At 34.8% G+C, this 24394-nt stretch overlaps 3 protein-coding genes and 5 non-coding genes across 9 annotated transcripts; 3 read left to right on the top strand and 5 right to left on the bottom strand.

Moving 5' to 3' along the window:
* The first annotated feature begins 11087 nt into the window (after positions 1 to 11087).
* On the top strand, positions 11088 to 14730 carry LOC106446124 (CBL-interacting serine/threonine-protein kinase 24-like). 2 transcript variants are annotated; one of them, XM_013887807.3, is made up of 14 exons: positions 11088 to 11232; positions 11576 to 11769; positions 11844 to 11906; positions 11984 to 12055; positions 12152 to 12259; positions 12357 to 12431; positions 12503 to 12682; positions 12757 to 12846; positions 12955 to 13077; positions 13407 to 13526; positions 13703 to 13819; positions 14048 to 14104; positions 14186 to 14260; positions 14338 to 14730. In XM_013887807.3, the coding sequence occupies exons 2-14, from the start codon at positions 11584 to 11586 to the stop codon at positions 14431 to 14433; spliced, it is 1362 nt and encodes a 453-aa protein (XP_013743261.2). In that variant the 5' UTR covers positions 11088 to 11232; positions 11576 to 11583; the 3' UTR covers positions 14434 to 14730.
* A 612-nt stretch (positions 14731 to 15342) lies between these two features.
* On the top strand, positions 15343 to 16943 carry LOC106446125 (methylesterase 4). Its single transcript, XM_013887808.3, has 3 exons — positions 15343 to 16114; positions 16186 to 16311; positions 16386 to 16943. Exons 1-3 carry the CDS (start codon positions 15749 to 15751, stop codon positions 16668 to 16670), a joined length of 777 nt encoding a protein of 258 aa, XP_013743262.1. The 5' UTR covers positions 15343 to 15748; the 3' UTR covers positions 16671 to 16943.
* Positions 16944 to 17505: 562 nt separating this feature from the next.
* Positions 17506 to 17598, bottom strand: LOC125608435. The gene has a single exon (XR_007339331.1). It is a non-coding gene; the product is annotated as a small nucleolar RNA snR60/Z15/Z230/Z193/J17 (small nucleolar RNA).
* A 156-nt stretch (positions 17599 to 17754) lies between these two features.
* Positions 17755 to 17857, bottom strand: LOC125608437. The gene has a single exon (XR_007339333.1). It is a non-coding gene; the product is annotated as a small nucleolar RNA Z43 (small nucleolar RNA).
* Positions 17858 to 17903: 46 nt separating this feature from the next.
* Positions 17904 to 17976, bottom strand: LOC125608507. Its single transcript, XR_007339397.1, has one exon. It is a non-coding gene; the product is annotated as a small nucleolar RNA snoZ7/snoR77 (small nucleolar RNA).
* Positions 17977 to 18009: 33 nt separating this feature from the next.
* LOC125608450 lies at positions 18010 to 18159 on the bottom strand. The gene has a single exon (XR_007339344.1). It is a non-coding gene; the product is annotated as a small nucleolar RNA snoR2/U65 (small nucleolar RNA).
* A 222-nt stretch (positions 18160 to 18381) lies between these two features.
* LOC125608455 lies at positions 18382 to 18449 on the bottom strand. Its single transcript, XR_007339349.1, has one exon. It is a non-coding gene; the product is annotated as a small nucleolar RNA U49 (small nucleolar RNA).
* Positions 18450 to 22195: 3746 nt separating this feature from the next.
* On the top strand, positions 22196 to 24127 carry LOC106448304. Its single transcript, XM_013890207.1, has 9 exons — positions 22196 to 22316; positions 22407 to 22503; positions 22575 to 22693; positions 22779 to 22863; positions 22945 to 23002; positions 23188 to 23381; positions 23471 to 23594; positions 23663 to 23878; positions 23969 to 24127. The coding sequence occupies exons 1-9, from the start codon at positions 22196 to 22198 to the stop codon at positions 24125 to 24127; spliced, it is 1173 nt and encodes a 390-aa protein (XP_013745661.1).
* Positions 24128 to 24394: the final 267 nt, after the last annotated feature.

The raw sequence follows: 24394 nt of genomic DNA, 5'->3' as shown, positions 1-24394 counted from the left end.
AAGATTTTTCTTCTGTATCTTCTGGTTCAAACTCCTCTAGTTCTTTCTTGAAAGAGACTCGTTTCTTAGCGTTGGATTCCTTTACTTCCTCAACTGTTACCTCCATTGACTCCTCACGTTGCTTGTAAAGTTTCTCCTCATTAAACACAACGTCTTTGCTAATAACCACTTTCTCTTCCTCTAGAAGCCAAACTCTATACCCCTTTGTTCCAATGCCATACCCCAGTAATATTCCTTTTGCTGCTCGAGGACTGACCTTATCTGCCAACGTATGAACATATGCTATGCACCCAAACTTTCTCAGATGATCATACCTTGGTTCTGATCCTGTCCACAGTGACTCTGGAACTTCGAAGTCTATTGCTGACCCTGGTGATCTGTTGATGATATAAACCGCTGTCAGTGCTGCCTCTGCCCAGAACTCTGCACCCAAACCTGTCTCTTGTAGCATGCTTCTCACCTTATCCATTATAGTTCGGTTCATGCGTTCAGAGACTCCGTTTTGCTGTGGTGTGTAGGGGCAAGTCTTATGGCGTTTAACCCCTGAGTCTCTACATGCTTTGTCAAATAGACTGTTGCAGAACTCTAAACCGTTGTCAGTTCTCAAACATTTTAGTTTCTTCTGTGTCTGATTTTCAACCAATGCTTTCCACTCTTCGAACTTTTGAAACGCCTCATCTTTGGTCTTGAGGAAATATATCCACACACGCCTTGAGTAGTCATCTATAAATGTCAAGAAATACTTGCTTCCTGACAAGCTTGGAGTCACGTTTGGTGAGCCCCATAGGTCCGAGTGGACATAGTCGAGTATTCCTTTTGTCGTGTGTTTTGACTTCGGAAAGCTCTGTTTGTGAGACTTCCCCATCACACAAGCTTCACAGAATCCCAAAGATTTTATCTCTTCCTTCCTCAAATAACCCTTCCTCACAAGAATATCCATCGAATACTGACTCATGTGCGCTAGTCTCGAGTGCCACCTGCTTGTAGTATCCACAACGCTGCAGACTTCATTGGTGACATATTCTCTGACTGACCCCTGAAGATAGTAAAGACCCTGATCATACTGTCCTGATAATACCCTCTGATTATCTTTGTAGAACTCAACTCTGTAGCCTGCTCCAGCATACTGACACCCTGACTGCTCTAGTTGACCATAGGAAATTAGGTTCCTTCCCATATCTGGTATGTATCTCACCTGACCGAGAGTCACAACCGTTCCATCTGGATTATCAATTGTGATAGTCCCTTGTCCTTTAACCATACAGAAAGTATTGTTTCCCATGAGGACCTTACTCCCTTCAAACGCTTCAAAGTTTGATAGTACTTCTCTTCTTGGGGTGATGTGGAACGTACATCCCGAGTCTAGTACCCATTGATCACTCTTCGCTAGAAGGCTTGCCGTTAATGCTATTGAAGTAGGTAGCTTCATGACAACATTGGCAGATGTTGAGGTTCTGCCTTGCTCTTGATTGTTCCGTTGTGGACAATCACGTTTCCAGTGGTTTTCATCTCCACAAACCCAGCAGGCCTTAGCTCCATACTTTGGTCTTGACTTGGATCTGTCTCTATCATGACCCCTGCTTTTACCTCTGCCGTTATTGTAGCTTCTTGATCCACCCTTCCTATCCGACCTTCCTCTACTTTCAACATACAGCCCTTCTGTCCCTTTTCTAGCCTTGTCTTGAGAGCCTCTCTGTCTGAGTTCTGCCTCCTTCGCATAAGCTGATGAGATAACCTCATTTACTGTGAGCGTTTCTTTTCCTGTCCCATACTTCAGGGTATGAACCAGCGGTTCATAGGTGATTGGAAGGCTCGTCAAGAGTTGTATAGCTTGATCTTCATCGCTCACCATGATCTTTAGGCTTGCGAGATCTGCTATGAGCTTCAAGAAAATGTCAAGGTTCTCCTCAATTGACTTCCTTTCTTCCATCTTGAAGCTTGCGAAGCTTTGCTTCAGATATATCCGGTTCGGGAGAGATTTGGTTTGATAATCCTGCTCCAGAGCCTTCCACATTCCCAGCGCAGTGGGTTCGTGCATTATCTTCCTCAAGATTGTGTCACTCATGCACGTTCCCAGAAGATTCTTTACTCTTACATCCTTATCTGCCGCTTTTGGATCAACCTTGACTTCTTTTGCCTCTGCACTCACCTCCTTTTCATCTGAGGTAGTCTCTGGTTCCTCCTTTAGAACTGAACCTAGACCTTGAATCTCTAACTGACCGAGCAGCTTGTACTTCCAAAGCCCGAAGTCACCCTTGCCATCGAACTTCTCCATCTGGAATCTTCCTGGAGTCGGATCCATACTGACTGAGCCTTGATCTGTTCGTCACCTGCAGATAACAAAACAGATTCACAAGGAAAACAACCAAATCAGTAGTAATCTAATCCAAGATTCGGATCAACACACACTCCAAAAAAAAACAGAAACGTATATGAGAAAGCAAGAACGAGCTAAGAAAAGAAGAGATACTCCCCTGACGATCGTTGAAGTATTATCCGTTGATCGATCTGGCTTTCAGATCTGATCACACCGTCGTTCCTTCTCGGAGTTGATCAGCGCACTGATCCTTTCGCCGATCGGGATGATCACAACAGCCTCTGGTTAGATCTGGATGATCTTTACCACTTCCTGTTCCTCCAAGAACTTCGAATCGATCTTGTATCACTCCTTGACGCAACCAGCGCTCTGATACCACTTGTAGCCGATACTCTCACGATTCTCTCCGATCTCTCTCTCGCTCTCGTGTGTTTGTTTGTTTTGCGCAAAGAACAAAGTACACACAAAGATTATAGAGTTCCCCTCTTCACCACCGGGTACTTCTCTCTTCAGGATCAGTATCCTGGAATGCACTATATGTGATAGACCGTTACAACGACTTTAGCTACAGCTCTCGTAACAGAAAAGAACAGAGAAGAGGATAAGAGTTAAAGACGACGACTCTCAGCTCAGCTCTACTTAGCTGATCCGTCTATTCTCAATGGGCTACCAGCACGGCCCATTATACTGTCTTCATATCACAACGAAGCCCAATAGTCAATATGACCGTTGAAGCTAACTCAAACGAGAACCACTTTTCACATTCAATCTTATAGTTTTATGATTATGTCCAATCCAGATATTGGTTCGATTTATGTTCTGATTTTTCAGTTTTTCGGTTTATAAAGAATAGCTATCATATTAAAACTATATCTACTTTAGTTTGGTGCGGTTTATATACCGTCGGTTTTCTATTTATTCGTGTAAATATATTCATCCTTTATAATTTTTTGTGAATTTTACTTTATATGATTAGATATCAGCTTTAAATATAACACAAAGATATCTCGATTAAATAGATTATTTTTATTGACATTTTTTGCTAATAATAGTAATAATTTTATAGAATAAAAAAATATTAATAATCCAAAATACTATAAAATAACTAAATATTAGCAAACATATTTGTCTAAAAGTAAAATTTATGTTTTGTTTAATTTGATAAAAATAAAAAATTAATTTTCACTTAAAAAATATTAAATTACTAAAATCAACATTTTCAGTATGAGGATCATATATAAAATAAATTATGTATATATTATTAATTATATTATATAAATTACATATTGTTATACCACTATATTTTAACTGATCGGTTTATTCGGTTCGATCGGTTTATATACCAAACCATATCCATATACCGCGGTTTCTTAAAAATGACATTCATTCGGTATATTTAGTACAACAAAATCTAAACAACTTTCTCTATTTCGATTCGGTTCGGTTTTAATTGGTTTAGTTTTACAGGACTGAAAACTCCTAATTTTGTTTGAAACTTAATTGGATATTCGTTTTTTTACTTTATGTATGAACATTGTAACATGTAATTATAAATATTTATGCTTTTATTTTGTTTGGATTATGTTAATTATTAAAATATATAATAATTAGTATATTTGAATGGAAATATGTATTCCCTCTGTGTGGGTAAAGTAATTATAGTACATACTATTGAGATTATTTGATATTTTCATTCTCAAAATATTCTAACATGAAATTTTTCTTTTCAGTGTAAGTGAAAACTTTTGTAATATCAAAATAATAATTTAATACATTATATAATATATTTATTCAGTTCAATTACCTATATATCTATTATGAAAATTTCAAAAAATTCTCTACTTTTGAAAAAAATTCTTGTCTCTACATAAAAATAAAAATGTATATATCTTTTTCAAATTTGGACATCTTTAAGAAAACTCTCCTCGTATTTAAGTTAAACTACTCAGAAAATGAAAAATCAAATTATCATCTCATAGGTTTAACTAAACTAATAATTTTTGCTATATAGTTTTATATATTACAATTTATAATAATTTTGGCATCAGTTATAAATTTATGTCTATCTTTTATGTTTACATTGATAGTAGGAAAAGAAAATCCAAGCAACTATTCCTCGTGAATGTGTTGTATATTTTGTCAATGGCTTCTGATAAAACAAGTGATATGATACAAAAGATTTCAAGATAAAGAGAAACACTAGTAAAATCAAGACAACCAATAACAGATTTAAACTCAAATTCAGTTACACCATTGTTTAATTCATTCCTATTGTCTCATCTTCTTTGTACTTCTCTCCTTACAGATTCACTGATATTTTTCATAGGATGCTTGATTTCAAAAAAATTGTTGGTGAGTAATAATATAGTTTTAGATTTTTTTAAACATGTCCAAAACGTTATTTTGTTTAGTTTTTGATTGATTTCAGATGTTAACAGTATAATAATTAGTTCTAAACCAATTCAATTTATTTAAAATTTTGAAACATAGGAAAATGATTTTTTCCGAGTTTCTCTATTGAAGATACGAGGTATGATCATTTCAGAATATATTATTACATAACTTAGATGTCATAACATTATTTGCTATGTATAGTGTGCAAAATTGAAAGTGAAGCAGTAGATGACATTGATTCTGTTTGAGAAATAATGTGTTCGTTGTTGCCGGATGCTGAAGTATGTATTACTAGTGGTTGGCCCGCCCTACGGGCAGGTGAGTTTTTAATAAAACTATTTTTATTAAAATATATTTTATTTATTGATAAAAAAATATTTTAATTTTTTTGGAAATAAAAATTAACTTAAAATTGTATTAATAAATATTATATGTTTTAACTTTAAATTGTGAAAACCAGCTCTTCACATTTTTCGTGCCGAGTGTCGGTTAATTATAACACAAAGTTTAATATTTGTTAGAAGATCACAATTTTTATTGTCAATTAACATTTGAGTGTATGATCTGACAATTTCATTTCATGTATTTCATTTCTTTTGATGTCGTTGCCATTTGTCCACAAGAGAGAGTTGTAATTGGATAAGTGTGAAAGTTTTGAAGCTTAGCTTATATTATTGACCATTTGGATTAGTACGGTGTATATCACATATTGTTATTTTTTGATAAATGTAAGTTTGAATAATACTTTGAAAGCAGACAGAGAATATATATGTATTATTTGAAACAAACATATAATTTGAGTCGTCTGAAAAAATCACCCAATCTAAATGATTTTTAAGTGAAAATGTAAAAAAGAATTATGTAAATATGCTTTTGAGCTTATTTAGTTTTAAATACGCTCCAAAAACTTAATTTCGTAGTAACACTTTGTTTACAGTAATATATTTATCCCACTATATAAAAGAAGCTAAATTCTAGCTTCCTAAGGCTATCCACATGGGCAAAATAATCAGGACCAACCAATATGCCAGGTCATAACGAAGTGGGCTTGAAATTAAAAAAAAAATGAAATCATCACGGCCCAGTCCATAGCCTCATCTCCCTGCCTCTCTTCATATGTATTTTGTGTCACAGCCCATTAAGCCCAACTCCCAGACAAATCCAGATACGCTCTTACGGTTCGGGTTATATCTCCCCTTCCTCTGAAATCATCATCCCTAACCCTAAGCGGCGTCTCGCTCTGTTTCGCGATTCTCTTCCTCTCCCCCAACTCATCCCCCATAACGCCTCCGATGAGAGTGATGGTACTTCAATGTGCTCTCATAAATCCTCCATTCATGATCCCCACAGACCTTCCACATACCCTCTCCGTATCCATACCCGTACCTCAGATCTTAAAATCCAAACCCTCAGATGTTAATTAAATGTTTAAACTTACTTAATATTTTAAAACAAAAAAAAACGGATATTAAATTATTTGACATCTTATTATGGAAATTCACATATATTAAAACAAGGAAAGTCATAGTCTCGAATTATTTGACATCTTATTAGTTTTTATTTGTTATAATCATAACTTAATTTATTAGTAATATTTTTCTTACCAATATCAGAGTCATCAAGTTCGAACACAACGAAACGTAAACGCGGACGTCCACTAGGAGTACGGAATAAAGTGAAAGGTATACACAAAATTAAATCACTTAATCCAGCAATGTTCTATATTTTTCAATTATTAAAAGCCCAAATATAATAGAGACATGTCTCGACTACTTGCTCCAACAAAATAATTTCATTTACTTATTCTACTTATTCCCGAACAGCTCCATCTGCGGCAATTTCCAATCAGACTATGTTACGCAATGACAATTAACAAAAGTCAGGGTCAAAGTTTGAAAGGTGTCGTACTGTATTTGTCACAGCCCGTTTTCACCCATGGACAGTTCTATGTTGGTCTTTCCTGAGTTACTACCAAGTCAGGCCTCAAAATTATACAAGGAAATGATCAAAAGATAGGAAGGGTTAAAAACATTGTCTACAAATAAATATACAACGGTCTATCGCACCTACCAGGTAATCCAATATTATTTGCAACCCAATACACAACATTATACAAAAATACTAAATTATTTTCTCTCTCTCCTCCAGAATCACGATCCGATGATCACCCAGAGCAGACTTCCCGGAATCTTAAACAACTTTCTATACCATAAGATGCAAACTACCAGTAAGTCTGCCCACCTGAAACTCTTTAAACTCAATAATTAAGATGTACTAACAAAATTGTTTTTATCTATAGGTCCGCCTGCAATAGAAAGTGGCCGCTCTACAAGATCATTCATAATATACCTCACAGACATCGTTTACGTCTTATCTTATTTTAATTCTTTTTCGTTATCTACTGGATTCTATTCCCTTTGGACAATTACTTATTTCTACTGTCAAACTATTTTGTTTCTACGTCTTCACATCCAAAAAAACAAAACTTAACTCACACTTTCAAAAACTAAAACTCCAAATTTTAATAAAACATTACTTTAATTACATATGTAATCCGCGCGAAGCGCGGACACCGGCTCTAGTTAAAATAACAGTGGGTACCATATTGTATTGCATTCATTTGCTAAGTTTAGTTTTGAAATCTAAAAAAAAAACATGACTGTAGATTATTTATATATATATATATATATATATATATATGGTTTTCTTTGCCCACATTCTTTCACCTCAGCACATAATAATATTGTGAAATGGTCTACTTCCCAGAGGACTCCAAGTTGTTTTGTTTCTGTCGTATTGTGGAGGAGGATAATTGACAGTAGAGTGTGGCAGCTATCAATTTTGTTAATATTTAGATTCTAGTTTATTTTAATTAAATTTATCAGTCATTTCTTCTGACTGTTATTAGCTTTATTAAATCCAACAGAATCTGTATGATGTGCTAAAACATGTTTATTTCTAAGATTTTATAAATGCAGTGAGCTAACTTTATAATCAAGTAATTGCTTTTGAAATTGCCATTATAAAAACACCTTAAGATAAACGAGTTTTATATTATTAACATAAAATACTAAATGAAAAATAAAAGAGCTATTTTCATCGAATAGAGTACGTAATTTGATGAAGCTTAAAACAAAAGAAATGCTAAACTCAATGAAATAGCATCTCATCAGAGCTTAACGGAGAAGAGGATATTCATTTTTCCTGATAATTGAGTCCTACCAAGCAATTATCAGTCTGTCTGGTATCAGTCCATACTACGTTAGTTCTTGCTACAAACATTCAAAATGAAACAAACATTATTTGGAACAAACAACGCAATATGAGAAATATAATTTACATCCCATAAGGATCAAATTTTCTTGCATTCAGGTAGACTTCAGGGTCCATGTGGGCATTGCTAAACCATGTTAAAACTTTCCAACCTTTTCGGAATAAATAGCCTGCAAGGTTTTTTTTTTTAAAGAAAAGTCTGCAACAGGATTAATTGAATAAGTGCATTTAGAAAAGTGTCTTGTGCTTCATATAAGTCTTGTATTTGAATTATAGTATATATTGAAACCCTATTTATGTACTAACCAATCTTTTTTGTAGTCCTTGCTTGTTTCCATCGAAGTTATCCTTAGAAGTTTTTTGACGATCTGCCACCTGTAAGTTTTTTCATATCAATTTACTTTTTTTGTTTTCATAATATACGTGAAGGACAAATGATTTACCAGTACTGTGGAGGGTAAATGTTGAGGTTGCTCTGCTTAGTCAGCCTTCGTTCTTGTGAATCGCCAGTGTACAGATGAAGAAATCTAGTACTTGTTATCATTGATCTTCGTCCTTCTCAGTGAGAAACTCCATTGAAACTTTAGAGCGTTCCGGGAATGGTTCTTGACTATTTAAACCGAAAAATATTGACGAAGCAGATGGCGTCTTTCTTGTAACTCTCCAGTGTACCGAAGAAAATATCATCTCTTCAAGTTTTCAGTGACAAAAAGGCTTGCACCATGGAGAAATCCAAACACCAAGTCTCTATGCTTCCAACAACAAACACACAAAGAACATGTAATAAAATAATAGACCCAAAACTTGCAGTAGCATCCAGTGTACAAAATCATCTGCGAGACGAAACATCAGTACAAAAACCAGTAATGCCAAAACATGCACTTACTTACTGAATCAATCTCTTTGCCGTGGATTCAGTGGAGTCTTTTGCCGTTAAGATGAGGATGTAATGTAAGTTATGTAACTCAATTTGGTTGCATCAACTGCATGTAAGAGGGAATCTTCACGTCTCTTCAAATTTCCAAGGTTTGAAAGGAAGAGATAATAATGATTTGGGTGAATCGGTGAGATTTCAGAAATTCGTCATCTTTATCTATAGGATGTGAAAGTGGCAATTAAGTGTCAGGTTGTGGGAGGGCTGAAGGGAATAGAATAATGAGAAAGCTTAATTACCACGTTTCAGTGGTGAGGGAGGACGTTACAAAACTGATTTTAGAACGTCGGTGGGTGATAGAGGGCATCTCAGACGTCGAGGCTGGTGAGAGCTGAGGGCTTTAGATGGGCTTAAATATTTTGAAGACAGAACCGTGAAGACTTAAGTTTTACCTTTACGATGTGCAAGGTCCATTCTGAAGTAGGGCCTTTTGACGAATATGTTCCCATTTGATGGCGTGTTGTAGTTTGGCCCATTTACGGACGATTTTTGCAAACGAAAACGTGAGTAAAGAGAAGACGCCACGTGTCAACAAAAGCCCCATGGTAAATGATGATGTGGAGGCCTAAAAAGAGAGAAAACTCTCCTTTATTATTATAGATAGATGATGGTGACATAATTAATCAATTCTCATATAGTATTTTTGTGTTGTAGTTATAAAATAAAATAACAGTTTCTCTCGTAATATTAATAATTAAATTTACTGCTACATAGTTATTTTTATAGGTTTCACAAATACAACCAAGTACTGTAGAATCATGTAGGCTTGGGCACGGATCGGATATCCGGGTTTTTGACGGTATTTGTGATTTGCTTCGTATATCACGGATATCTAATTTTTCTATTTGCTTTGCTTTGGAAAAATACGGATATTCGGAAAACAGATATCCGAAAAATAAATAGATATTTGCGGATATTTACGAATACTTACGGATATCTCATATATTTTGATTAATATAAATAATCTTAAAATTTTGATACAAAAATATTTTTTTGCATGATATATATGATAAAAATTAAAAGAAGTAGTGAATCTACATATTTTGTAATTTTTTTGAATTTAGTTAACAATTATAATAACACAAAACTTAAGAAAAAAATTATAATGGTCATAAATGTATTTTTTCCTATTATTTAATACTTTTATATAAGTAATAATGTGAATAAAATTTATCAAATCATATGTTAGAATAATAATTATATAATTTTATACATTAAAAACTTTAAATATAATCAAGATATATATGTATTTATATATTACCGGATCGGATCGGATATCCGCTTTCCAAAATTTTAATATTTGTGATTTGCTTTGATTTTAATGGATATTGATTTTTAGTATTTGTTTTGCTTCGAAACTTTACGGATATCCAGAATTTTCGGATCGAATCTAAACGAATAACGAATCAAATCAAATTTAACGGATAAAATGTCCAGCCCTAGAATCATGATGTGTTTGAAGATAGTAACCTACGTTTGAGGTATGTTAAATATTATCTAACTAGATATAAACTAGATTTATTATTTCGTGCTACTAATTATTAGAATTTAAACTGAAGTTCTTTTTTTTGTAATTGAATCAGTTCTTAAATTTTTGATAAAAAAGAACACATGACCCTTTTAAATCGTTAATAAATGTTTAATAATAATTCATAAAACATTTATAGAAGTTTATAGATCCAACTCCAATTTCTAATAATATACCCTGAATAGTAATCATTAATTCTAAATTCAAATGTGACAGTATTTTTGATTAAATATATATTTTTTAAATGATAACAAACTTGAAAGTATTTTAAAAAATTTCTAGTTTATCTTATATAATACTGTTTTAAGTGTTTTGTTAATTATATTTGAAAACTGTTTTTTGTGAGTTTCTAGTAAAATGTTTTTACAAAATTAGGCCCTTTCTTAAAAAAAAAGTTTACAAAATTGCACCCCGAAAATAATTATAAGGCGGGCATTACTAGCTAGCTGTCAGCGACTCAGTGGCGAGTGGTATCTTGATCCGTTTCAATGAAAATCTCTGCAAGAAACAACAAAATGAATAAACGAATTAAAAATAGTGTTGCTTATGACATCCTTGCATCTCTAAACAATTACCAAAAAAAAACATCATCGAACGGTTCGGATATGTTTCATATCGATCCAACGTTTGTAGTGACTTTGATCACAACAAGGACTCCTCTACTTGTAGTAAGTAGGCTCCATCTTTGTTTTCTCTCACCTGGTCCATCCAAAATCAAATAACTTGGGTCAGTCGAAAAAACTGAGGATCGGTCGTTAATTAATTCGCTTAATCTTCACAAAAAGGGTAAGGATTTACTTTTAATTCTCTGATCAAAGATTGTAGATTTCGCAATTACGATTCTGTTTATGCTCTGTCTGATCAAAGACACCATCTTTCACGTCTTGCTCTGATCAAAGACCGTACTTTCATGTCTTGTTGTTACTAATCTCATACGAACTTCTCCTGTTTTGCCCTCTTTCGCTCCTAAGATTGGCTCTTTTCCACTGAACCATTAAGAATTGAATTGTTTTGTTTTTTTTCAAATCGCCAGATTTTTTTTTTGCTGTTACTTGAGAGGAATTGAATCTGTTCCTTGTGGCTTGTTTAGATTATTACAAAAGTTTTCTGAATAATATGATTGATGCAGCTGATGTAATGGATCAGAAGAAAAGAATTATGACAAAGAAAACGAGGAAACTGGGGAAATATGAGGTTGGTCGGACCATAGGGGAAGGCAGTTTCGCAAAGGTTAAGTTTGCGAGGAACACAGACACTGGAGAAAACGTTGCCATTAAAATCATGGCTAAGAGTACTATACTTAAGAACAAAATGGCTGATCAGGTACCCTTCTTCTTCTCTGACTGTTAAATGTTGTATGGTGCTTGAAGCTCTCTTTCTAATTTTTTCATGTCCAGATCAAAAGAGAGATATCTATAATGAAGATTGTACGACACCCTAACATAGTCAGGTTGTATGAGGTATGTCTATGTTTCCTTGCATCTGCCAAGTTTGTCTCTCCTTTTGCATGATGATGATGATGTTGCTTCGGATGTAGGTCTTGGCGAGTCCTTCTAAAATATATATCGTTTTGGAGTTTGTGACTGGAGGAGAGCTCTTTGATAGAATTGTATGTCATTTCATACTTTGTCATTACTTGAAAGTCTATGTAGCTCTAGCTTTCCACTTCAATTCTTGTTTTGGATGTCGTCTTCACTTCATGCAGGTTCATAAGGGGAGACTTGAAGAAAGTGAGGCTCGCAAATACTTTCAACAGCTTATAGATGCTATTGCTCATTGTCACTGCAAGGGTGTTTACCACCGTGACCTCAAAGTATTCTTCTTTTCTGTTTTTTTAGAACATTTCTACTTACTTGCATTCCAGGCTTTGATGATATCTATGTGGTGCCATTATGATGATAAAACTGCAGCCTGAAAATCTTTTACTCGATAACAATGGTAATCTGAAGGTTTCGGATTTCGGACTCAGTGCATTGCCTGAGCAAGTAAGTCATCACAGACTCTAATTCTTTTTTGAGCTGGCTCTTTCATTCATTTTGTTATTGTACTGAATCAGGGAGTAGAACTTCTGCGGACCACGTGTGGAACTCCCAACTATGCAGCTCCAGAGGTACTTAATGGCCAAGGTTACGATGGTTCAGCAGCAGATATTTGGTCTTGCGGGGTTATTCTTTTCGTCATTATGGCTGGATTCTTACCCTTTTCCGAGACTGATCTTCCATCATTATACAGAAAAGTAAGTGATAATTTACTTTTCTTGCATCCTTTATCAGGAAAATATTGAATTTGTCATCATTACTTTTCTTACAGATTAGTGCAGCAGAGTTTTCTTGTCCACAGTGGTTCTCTGCAGACGTGAAGTCTTTAATACAGAGGATACTTGACCCCAATCCCAATACAGTGAGTGTATTGATTCGTCCTCTCCAAGCCTTCATGTTTGTTGCTATTATTTAAAGTCTTTAGTAAATTTTTATCTCCTTATCTGTGGATGTTTCCCAATTAGTGCAGCGTATTCAAATTCAAGGAATTAGGAAACATAGTTGGTTCAGAATAAATTACATGCCTACTCGAGCGAAGGAAGAGGAAGAAGTTAATTTGGATGATGTTCGTGCAGTTTTTGATGGAATTGAGGTTGGTCTTCTCGCCTTCATTGTATCATGCATGCTCTTTGTTGGTGAAATTTCATTTAGGAACATAATTACAATAATTATGCTCAGTGACTTATCAAACATCTTTATGTATCTCCTACTAAGATTATGAAAGCTATGGTATGGCCTACAAATTTGTAAATACAGTAATTTCTAATACACATCGACAATGTTTAACTTGAACTTAGTGCTCATCCCAAAGTGGTGACTAAAATGCAAAGAAAAACATCTTTTATGTGTCTTAGATCAAGCTACTTGTGGTTGCTTTACATGCATTTGATTTGACCTGTCGGGTTGCACTTTGTATCACAGGGAAGTTATGTAGCGGAGAATATAGAGAGAAGATATGAGGGACCCCTAATGATGAATGCCTTTGAGATGATTACATTATCACAAGGCTTAAATCTATCAGCATTATTTGACAGACGACAGGTAGTAACCTGTTTTGACATACTTAATGGATGGTGTTAACCTTTGAATGATGCGGTGTTCTAGTTCTGTAAAAAAAATATAGGTTCATAAGATAATTGGTTGCTTGGCAAAATGGAATCCGTGATGTTCCTTGCATGCATACTGGTGGCTTATCCTTTAAGATCTGTCTCTCGCAGGATTTTGTGAAAAGGCAAACCCGTTTTGTTTCTCGAAGGGAGCCTAGTGTGATAATAGCTAACATTGAGGCTGTTGCAACCTCAATGGGGTTTAGGGCTCATACGCGCAACTTCAAGGTATCTAATTCCTTATAGCATATATACACTTATCACTTACTATTATGCATTTCTGCTCAATCTCTCTACTGTTGAAGGTTTTATGTGTACATTGATATGATTGCCAAGGAAACTTAGTTTAAATCTCTGACGTTCATAAATGGAAATTCTGGCGTTTTATCCAATGTGGAATTGCTATGATTTGTTACAAATTGTTTCTTAACTGTGCTCGTTTTGTGTGACAATCAGACAAGGCTCGAGGGATTATCTTCAATCAAGGCAGGGCAATTTGCTGTTGTGATAGAGGTTGTAATTCTTGTCTGACTTCCTTTTGAGTCAACAATAAAAAGGGGTTTCTATAAGTTTTAAAATGAACGTAATATGCAGGTTTATGAGGTGGCACCATCGCTTTTCATGGTAGACGTTAGGAAGGCTGCTGGTGAAACACTTGAATACCATAAGGTTTGTTTAATAAATATATAATCTAAAGCAATTTTATTGTCATTGTTGTGTTGATTATGTGGGTATTGCATATGCAGTTCTACAAGAAGTTATGTGAGAAACTGGAGAACATAATATGGAGAGCAACGGAAGGAATGCCAAAGCCAGAGCTATTCAGAACAATCACGTTTTGATTCAAGCCAGGTCCTCTCCTACTTCTGAATAACTTATAACATGGAATGGAGGTCGAATAAAATGTAGTCTGGTATGAATAAATGTCAGTAAATATTCTCCAACAAGATTGGAAAATATGCAAAATATTGAAATGATTGGCCACTGGATCCATCCATTATTTGTGTATGGGACATACTACTTGGTTCTGAAAAGAAAGAAAAATACACATGTCTGTGTGGGTTTGATTCAAAGGGAGTGTGAGAGACTGAATGTGAGGTAAACTTTGTTATTGCAGTATATGATTTATTGATTCGAAAGGAATGATAGTTATAAAAAAAAAAGTGTACCGGCGGTACAAAGATGTGACGCGCTTTTCAGTTACCACAACATGTGGATGCAGAATCAAAGCTGAAGAATGGTGGGGTGAAGTCTCATTGATGGCTCTTCCCAGGGTTTTTGTTCTGTTTCACTATTTGTAACGCCAAAATGATACAAAAGATTAGAATGGTTGGAAAAGGAAACAATGTCCATCACGTGCCTTGGATTTTTGCACCTTATTACACAAATATTGTTCTTAATTTCACTTCACCGATAAGATAATCTCTACACATATTTGGTAACACACGAGAATAAACAGCAAAAAAGTTAATGGAGTAGAGGCAGAAGCTATTTGTGGTTTGGGAGATTTAGTGGATTACCCACAAATGAAACTCAAATTAGAGATTTGCTCATTGAGTGATAATGGAGGCACAAGACACACAATTGTGTTCAACATTGGACAAAAACGTCTTTTCCCATCTGACACAATGTCCAGTTCGTTGCAGAAAATTGTAGACTAGTCAGAGTACTAAATATATATACTGACAAATAGTGTAACTTCATGTTGCCTCTTCTAGACTTTCCTGATCGGTTACCACTCGAGTGGTGGATTGGAAGAGGATTACCGCACCTACTTCAGTTCTGGTCCACACACGATTTGCCTGTAGAGTTTTTTTCCACACTTTTTTTTTTAGTTAATTTTATGGTTTTTCTTCTCAGCCATTCTTTTTTTTTTTTTTACAATCGATTCTTTCTCCATTTCTCTCATGAACAATTCTCTTTTTAAACTCTAAACTTCAATTCTAGTGTATTTCATGTTTCTTCTTCTAGACTTGCACCTACTTCACTTCCGGTCCACACACGCTTCTGGTCCACACATGCTTGCCTGTAGAATTTTCAATTTTTATTCTCTTTTTCCTTTTCCTCTCATCTCTGAACAATTCTCATCTAAACTCTAAACAATTCTCATTTAAAAATAAATTCAAGAAAGCAAGATCAGCAACAAAAAAAAGGTCAATGGAGAAAGAAAAGAAGAGGTTTGTGCTTGTCCACGGGGTATGCCATGGGGCATGGTGTTGGTACAAGATAATACCACATCTCGAGGCTGCCGGTCACAGCGTGGTTGCAGTGGACCTCGCTGCGTCGGGGATTAGCACGATCAAAGTGGAAGAGATCCAGAGCTTAGAAGATTACTCCAAACCCTTGCTTGAGCTTCTCAGCTCGTACGATGAAGAACAACAAGTGATTATTGTTGCTCATAGCATGGGAGGCATTACGGCTGCTCTCGCTGCCGACATCTCCCCTCGTAAGATCGCTGCTATTGTCTTCGTGACAGCTACTATGCCCGACATCACGAACCCTCCTGCTTACCCTTTCGAAAAGGTAATAATAATCGCTTCACTGATTGAAACAGTGTGATCACTTTCAGCTGACTCCGAGTAAAATTTTACTAGTTCGTCCCTAACATTCCACAAGAAGAGTTGTTGGACACTGTGTTCCGTAGCTACGGATCTTTACATACTATTCTTTTCGGACCAGAGTTCATGGCCAAGAAACTATATCAACACTCTTCGGTCCAAGTAAGAGTACTAGTCTAAGCTTAATCAAAATCTCTATTGATTTGTTAGTAACAGTGGGTCCAATCGTATGTTAGGATCTTCAATTGGCCAAGTTGCTGGCTAGGGAAAGTCCTGCGTTAGCTACTGACAATCTTGCAGGGACAACAAGCTTTAGTGAGGAAGGGTATGGATCGGTTACACGTATTTATATTATCTGCGGGGAGGATAATTTAATAGGTGAGGAGTACCAGCGTTTGATAATCAACAACTTTAAACCAAAACAAGTAATGGAGATCGAAGATGCAGATCATATGGCAATGTTATCCAAGCCTCAAGAACTCTGTGCTTGTCTCTTAGAAATTGCAGATAAATATGCATAAATCAAGACAACCGAAGCTATATTAGAATATATCTTTCAATAACACATAAATCAAGGGCTGAACAGGTTGCAAACTCTCATATACATATGTTTCAATGTAATCCAAGCATCAAGAAATATGTGTTTGTCTCTTAGAATAGCAGATAAATGTACATAAATCAAGGGCACATGCTATATGAGAATCTGTTAATGAATTTGCATCGATTGGTTAACAGTGTCAGGGGATGCAAACACTCGATTGTTTCAGTATCTTGCAAGTAGTTTTTTTATTCAAGTTTTTTGCATTAGATAGAACTCAAGGTTATCTATAACTCTCATACACCAAAAGAAGTAATGGAGATCAAAGATACACATCATATGTCCAATCATTAAGAGGTTTGTGCTTGTCTACTGGAAATACAATTTTACATGTGCATATCAACCTGAGATTGCCACAAACCCAGGATAACAGTAAGTTCTCTTACAAAACTTCGGATTCCAACACAATAACGAGGCTATATGAGAATTAGATCCAATTGTACATTGGTAACATTTGATGGGGATTTGTCATACTTTCAAAATCATTGCTATTACACTTGAATATTTGAATTGGTTTGTCAACAATGTCAGTGCTTGCAGACTCAAACCATCGTTGGTATATTAGTTATGACTTCATCAAGATTTTCAACCGATTATAAATATAGATCTTCGACATTTCATGGATAAATAAGTCTTTTCAATTATAATAAGAATAACAAAACCAATCATACCAATAACAATGTTCAAAAATTGGTAAGCAAGATAACAACTCAGAAAAACAACATGCAAAACATAAAAGAAGAGAACAAGAATTAGGAGTGGGTCATCAGATAGGAGCGAAAGACTATGCTACAGATTTGTAATCATGGTGATCATCTGAACTATGCATTATTATTCCTCACTTGACCCTTCCTTTTTACTAAAACAAACACCAAACAACAAAAGTAATATATAAGAAAAGAGCCTCATAGAAAGATTAGGTTTATCAACATGGATTAATTCAGACATATGCTTGTCTTAATCGTTTTAATCATCGGCCAAATTAAAAGAAAAATCAAGATAAAAAAGGACTCAGAATATGGGTGGTGATATAACAGAATGGTCGTCAAATAGGCTATTTTACGGCCCATGTTACGACGAACGAGACCTTAATATCAATCGTCACTGTCCCAACAAAACAGAAATCAAAATCTTTCAAAAACTAATGGGAAGTAAATTTCAGTAAAGCCAGCGTTTTTCACATCAAAGTTCAGACGGTAATTCCATATTTTAGCAATAATCATCATCAATCTCCTTCCCACTAATCACTATTATTAAACAAAAAATGTAATCGCCGAAATGGCTCCGTAGACCACAAGAGAATCAAGATCCACAGGTTCCTATCAGAATAGCGAAACACAAACATCCGTTTATGTCCAATGTAGCATCGATGATCATTGCTAAGAAAGCTATCGTCGACGTGGCATCGGACAGTTAATATAAATAAAATTCAAAAACCCTCAGAAACCCGTTTAAAATCAACCACACAGAAGCGGACACGGAAACGGTGGGAAGTACGGTTATGATAGCCCAGCCCGGTCCGAACAGCTTCGAACACGAGTCGTAAACGGACCCGGGTTAGGACCCGCGTACGGTCGTGGGAGAAGACTGAAGGGAGGATTGAGAAATCGAAAAACCGGATGCAATCCTCGATTCAGTCCGCTTCTGCGTTTAAAGTGTCATACGGCACTTCCTATCTTTTGGGAATTCTTCTTCACCGGGCTTTTTTTTTTCTATCAAACAAAGAAACTAGAAACACACAATGGATAAAGGAGAAAGTCAAAGGAAATAGAGAATCAAAAGCTAAAGAAGACAATTGAGAAGATAATAGAGATAGAAGAGGAAGCTCAATTTATATAGAGGGTTGCTAGGCGGCGTAACTCAAAACCCTAATTCCTATAAGTTTTTTCCTTTCTCAAAATTAAATTCATTAACCGGAAATATGTTTACGGTTTACTCGTTTATTAACTTTACTTCTTTTTTTTTCCGCCAAGTTATTTTTATTAATAATAAAAAGGGTTTCACCCCAATAACAAGGCCCAAGGCCCAACCAAAAGACAACAAAAACCCAAACGCTATAGGTTATAATATAAACGCTAACAGACCTACGGTCCAACAACCAAAACCGAACGACTTCAGAAGGCCCACGGCTCAAGGAGGCTGGACACGTGTAAGGATAACGTCCCTTCAGTGCGACACGCGTCACTTCCACCTCAACCTGACCGTCACCATATCAAGAAGTCGCCGGAGCTACAACACCGCAAACCAGGAGCTCAGACTACTGCAGAGCCTCCATCGAGACCAACTCTTCTCTTCCACGCTTTGTCTTCGCTTCGGAGAGCATCATCGATCCAACCGAGAGCTCATCCGACAGCACAAAACCGTGAACCACTTGGAATCACAAACCAAGAGACACGCACCCACGACCAACGAAATCCAAAACCGAACCAAAAAACTGGAACAACAAAACGGCGACGCAAGACTGAGGAAACCTTCACCCCCCCCCCCCCCCCCGGAGACCGAACCGACGACGGCGAAGCTGAATAAGCATTCCCTCCCGAAGACAAGAACCGGCGGCGACGGAGCTTAAAGAGCCTCCATCTCTCGGAAACGAAACATCCACTAGCTAAAACCCACTAGCTTCACCGCACCAAACTTTCACCCTACCACGTCTTTACTCCAAAATCAGATTCGCCGTGAAGGAGACCTGAACCAGAGCTCAGACAAGGCGGAAGACTGAGGTGACAAAGGAGAAGCGCAAGACCAACATCTTTTAGGTAACTCAAGGGGCTCCGACGACGGCACGCACGCTCACGCACCGGCCGCTCGCCGGACCCAAACTTAGATCTACTTTCTCTCTCTACTTTCTCTCAAAGTAGTTTATAGGTTATTAACTTTACTTCTTGTAATATTTATTCTTACGAGTTATAATTTGATATTATATCATAACCCGCGCGCATGCGCAGAGTTCTTGTTTATTTATGCAATAATTTTAACATTTTGCAACACTACAATTTTTATCGATTATAAAATGATAAATACAAATGTTGGTCTTTTAAATGTATCATCGTTATTGAAGAAATAACGTAATACATCTCATTTTAGTTATTTTTAAGATTTCATATGCACTAAAAAAATTAAGTTTTGCGGCTGACACAAATCATCAAAACTAAATAGGCAACATCAATTATATAATGACGAAAGGGGATTAGGTTTTCTGCTCTCGATTTGTTTACTATTGACTCTCCATAAGTAATTTTATTTTATATCTATATATAATTGTGCTTTCGTTCTCGTTTTTATTTCATTGATATGAGTTAAGTTTCTAATTTTTCACTTCTTTAATGAATTCAATGAATTACATAAGTGTCAATTAAAAAAAATGAACATATGTAAAAATTAGTTTTACTCTATATACATATCTAAGAATCAAAATTTTGAAAACAAATCACCAGTAAACTATATTAATAGGTTAGTGTTCAAATCTAATATATCAAGCTATTATAGAATATAAGTGTACATTCGAAATATAAATGTTTGTCTAGTATATATTCACCAGCTCGGTCTAAAAATCATCTAATTAGAACAACAACAAAAAAAACTAAAGTTTAAGTTACTAATTTAGTATATTAGTAATATGAAATTTGTAAAGTAATATATACAAACATTTTATACTTTAAATTTCCTTTATTCCTACTTTTATTTCCTTTATTAATTTCTACTTTAAATTTCCTTTCTTTTAGGTTTTAAATTAATTATATTTTCTTGATAAGTGTTACAAGTGTTAGAACTATTTGGTATATAAATCAATTTGTGACTCAAAAAAAAGCAAAAAAAAACATAGCATATCACAAATTGAAGAAACATATAGCTTGTTATTATGTAAAAGCTCGTGACTAAATGCTAGCTGCTTATCCAAGTAATATAACATTTTTTTTTCAAATTTACTATTTCCTGAATTTGACATAAATACTAGATATATATATCACAACTCAAGTTTTTACTTTTAATTTTTAAATTTTCAATTTTCATAATTATGAGATGTATGTGTTAAAATGATTAATATAATGTAATAAAATTTAACGTTATCTATACTATTAAAAGAGAAGGAATTCTAAAAAATCTACTTAAACAAAGTTGTTGCACCCTTTCATTAATTTACCTAGACCAACTAAATAATCTTTCTAAATATCTCATAATAATAATATTAGCTCCTATATGTAAGATTCTGATCTTGAGTATCATTAATATCGTTTATCTATAAAAATCTACGATAAAAATATCATTATTATTTAGTATTACCTTTTAACATATAATACACTATTAGTTCACATGAATCATAATGTCTATATTATATTCTTAGGGCCTGACTGGTTCAACCGTAGCGGTTGCGGTTGCGGGAGTTTACGGATGCGGGTGGTTGCGGTTTCTAGCGATTTTAAGAGATTTGTACGACTGGTTCTACGGTTAGAAATTGGTGCGTTTGCGGGATACTTATGTCTGGTTAACTACCAAATGCAGCAGCGATTAAATAATAAATTAACAATATTTACATTTTAAACAATTATAAAAATATCAAAAATAATAATATTATAATAAATATAAAATTTATATTTAGAAAGTTATACTTTAAATTTTTAAAAAATATAGAAAATATTTTTATTTTAAAGTTTTATAATATTAATTAAAATATAATTGATATATTTTAGCATTTTTATAATTTCAATTTAATTTTTTTATTGAATTTTTTTATTTTTGTATTTCTATTGTTTTGGAAAAAAAAAAAAATTTTTTATCCTCCCGCAAACGCCCGCAACCGCAAACGCTAGCTGGAACCAGCTTTTGAATTTATGAGGTTCAGAGCGATTTGGAGCGATTTGGAGCGGTTTAGAGCGGTTTGAGCGATTGTTGCAAAACGCCAGCAACTGCTACCAACCGCAAAAGCTGCGTTTGCGGGTGGTAGCGGGAAAACCAGTCATACCCTTAATAATAATTCTAATTAAATTCTCATCCGTATATCACATATATATTTATATATACCATGAGTTGCACGTTAAAGAACCTTATTCACGGTGCGAGCAAACCCATTACAAGAAAATGATGATCAATGCAATCCTCAACCCTGTCAAAACCTTGAAGCCATATAAGACTAAATGGCGATCCCAAGTGAAATTGTTACATTCCTGGCGACAAAACACTTCGTTTGGTGGAGAGACTCTTCAAATGATTCTAACCGATGCACATGTAAGTTTCAAAACACAATCAATCATTTATTTTTTGTTCCTTACTATCACCAACTTACATTACATTGTGCTTATTTTGTAGGGTGAAAAGATTCATGCTACGTGCAAAAGGAATCACATTCAAAGTGTTCAAAGAAAACTACCACTGGGGAAATGGCGTGTTCTCACAACGTTTACCGTTTCCCAAGCAACAAGGCAATATCGGCCAACCACCCATCCATACAAGATGACGATCAGTGATGAAACTGTCATTACAAATTCCGACATAATTGAAGATGACATCTTTCTATCTCTTGCCAAATACGAAGACATCATTGATGGGACCTTAAAGACCCACTTCCTTATCGGTAATGCCTATATGTCGATCTTTCTTACCATTTAAAACGAGTTTTGGTTTTTGATTTCAAATTGTATACTAACATGTTCTTTTCTTAAAGATGTCATGGGAAAAATTGTAAGCCTTGAACCAGTTCAAACAGTGCAAGTGAAAGGAGAAGACCGGAAGAAAGTTCAGTTTCGTTTGGTTGACTCAAGGTACGTTTTGGTGGTGAATTGTTTTCTGCTCTGTTGTCTTTTACGTGCACTAATTGCTGTGTTTTGTTTAGTGGTAAGGACATTTCATGTTGCTTGTGGGGAAAATATGCTGAGCAATTGGAGAGTTATGTTGAATGTGAACAACCACTGATCTGTTTGATCAGATTCGCCAAAATAAGTTTCTATAGAGGTATTATTATTACAGTGTATTCATGTTAGATCTTCACTTATATTGTACATCTTTTATGTGCTCAATTCTATATAAATGTTAATAGGTGAGGTGCAAATAACAAATGCATTTGATGCATCCATTGTTTATCTTGATCCAACATTGAAAGAGACATTACAGTTCAAGGAAAAGTAAGTTTTCATCACCTAACTTTGCGATTTGGTTATATTAATATTTACTGTGACATTTGATATTTCTACATTTATGTATAGGCTGATGGAAGACAATCTCCCTCTTTCTCTTATTGAGAAGAGAAATGGTAAGAAAGAGGTTGTTTTACAAGAAGAGGACTGGAATGATCTTGAGATCAAGACAATATCTGAACTCTTTCTTGCAAATTAGGTTATCTTCATTATTATGAGTTTTTATTTAGAAAGTTATTTAGTCTCTTTAGATTTTTCTAAACATAACATGGTCATAATAGAATTAATCTAAAGGTGTATATATAATTGTAGGTGGAGAACTGTAAAATCATTTGTTCAATAGAAGCTATTGACACTGATTGGTCGTGGTTCTATTTTGGGCATAAAGGTTGCAAACATCGTGCTATTAAAACTGGTAAGATTGTGCCTGAAAGGTCAAACAATGATAACAAACAACTCTGGCATTGTGGGAAATGCCAAGCTAACATCACTGAAGTGGTACCTGTGTAAGAACATTTTTTTCTGATCTTAGTAGTTTAATTCATATTTCTTTTTATTTCTGACCATTCTAACTTATATCCGTTTACTCTAATAGATTCAAGCTTCATTTGATTGTGAGGGATGACACAGAAACATGTAAGTTGATGCTGCTTAACACTGTTGGTATGACCATTGTTGGACATGAAGCTGTTGATCTGTGGGATGGCTCCAATGATGAGGTAAAGTTTGGTTATTGCTCGTAAATTAAATGAAAACAATATGTTTTAATTTTGTAACCTCTACACAGATTGAAGATCCAGACCAGCTACCAGAACCTATCAGAGATTTAGTTGGAAAATCTTTTTGTTTTGGCATTTCTGTAAGCTCTGACAATGTGACCAATGAGGCAGAAACATTTAAAGTTCTTGAGGTCTGGTTTGGAAATGAAATTCTTCAAGTGGAATCCCAATCCGAGCCTAACTCAATGATTGGCACATCATCTTCTACCATGTCTTCGTGTGATGTGAGTTTTTTTTCTATATTATACATACATCGTAATGTTTGTATTTATCTTATATTATAATTTTTATGAGGTTTTAATTTTGTATTTTAGGTGCTCTTTCTGGAAGATGCAAGCCATAATGAATCAGAAGAATGCAAAACACCTTTCACAAAACGCAAAGAGGAAGATGCTGATCTTCCAGACAAAACATCAACTTCTAAAAAGTTGTGCCGAGCCTCAATTAAAGTGGAAAAGGAGAAGGAAGAGTAACACTGCGACTTGTGTTACTTTTTATGTTGGTTTTTTATTTGTTTTAACCTTTTTTTTTTGCATTTTTCTATTCAAAATTAATAATTTGTTTTATTATTTTTTCGTTATTCCACAAATTTTAATAAGAGTATTGTCATTTTCTCAAATAATAGATGATTTTTAATGTTTTTCAATTTCATATGTTAAGTAAATATAACACAAAACCTTCGTATAACTAACCAATTTCACTATCAATAAAACAAAACAGTTCCCCTGTCAGTCCTAGCA

The sequence above is a fragment of the Brassica napus genome, chromosome A4 (assembly GCF_020379485.1).
Source record: "Brassica napus cultivar Da-Ae chromosome A4, Da-Ae, whole genome shotgun sequence".
Classification (NCBI taxonomy): domain Eukaryota; kingdom Viridiplantae; phylum Streptophyta; class Magnoliopsida; order Brassicales; family Brassicaceae; genus Brassica; species Brassica napus.
Note: the sequence above shows the minus strand (reverse complement) of the source record. Positions and strands in the feature narration are given on the sequence as shown.

What these genes read in the sequence shown, in the direction of transcription:
- LOC106446125 (XM_013887808.3), top strand. Translation starts at nt 15,749, where the DNA reads ATGGAGAAAGAAAAGAAGAGGTTTGTGCTTGTCCACGGGGTATGCCAT. An exon ending in CTGCTTACCCTTTCGAAAAG is followed by an intron (nt 16,115 to 16,185) that starts GTAATAATAATC and finishes AAATTTTACTAG; the next exon opens with TTCGTCCCTAACATTCCACA. An exon ending in ATCAACACTCTTCGGTCCAA is followed by an intron (nt 16,312 to 16,385) that starts GTAAGAGTACTA and finishes ATCGTATGTTAG; the next exon opens with GATCTTCAATTGGCCAAGTT.
- LOC106446124 (XM_013887807.3), top strand. Translation starts at nt 11,584, where the DNA reads ATGGATCAGAAGAAAAGAATTATGACAAAGAAAACGAGGAAACTGGGG. An exon ending in CATTATTTGACAGACGACAG is followed by an intron (nt 13,527 to 13,702) that starts GTAGTAACCTGT and finishes TGTCTCTCGCAG; the next exon opens with GATTTTGTGAAAAGGCAAAC. An exon ending in AATTTGCTGTTGTGATAGAG is followed by an intron (nt 14,105 to 14,185) that starts GTTGTAATTCTT and finishes CGTAATATGCAG; the next exon opens with GTTTATGAGGTGGCACCATC.
- LOC106448304 (XM_013890207.1), top strand. Translation starts at nt 22,196, where the DNA reads ATGACGATCAGTGATGAAACTGTCATTACAAATTCCGACATAATTGAA. An exon ending in ATCACTGAAGTGGTACCTGT is followed by an intron (nt 23,382 to 23,470) that starts GTAAGAACATTT and finishes TTACTCTAATAG; the next exon opens with ATTCAAGCTTCATTTGATTG. An exon ending in GGGATGGCTCCAATGATGAG is followed by an intron (nt 23,595 to 23,662) that starts GTAAAGTTTGGT and finishes ACCTCTACACAG; the next exon opens with ATTGAAGATCCAGACCAGCT.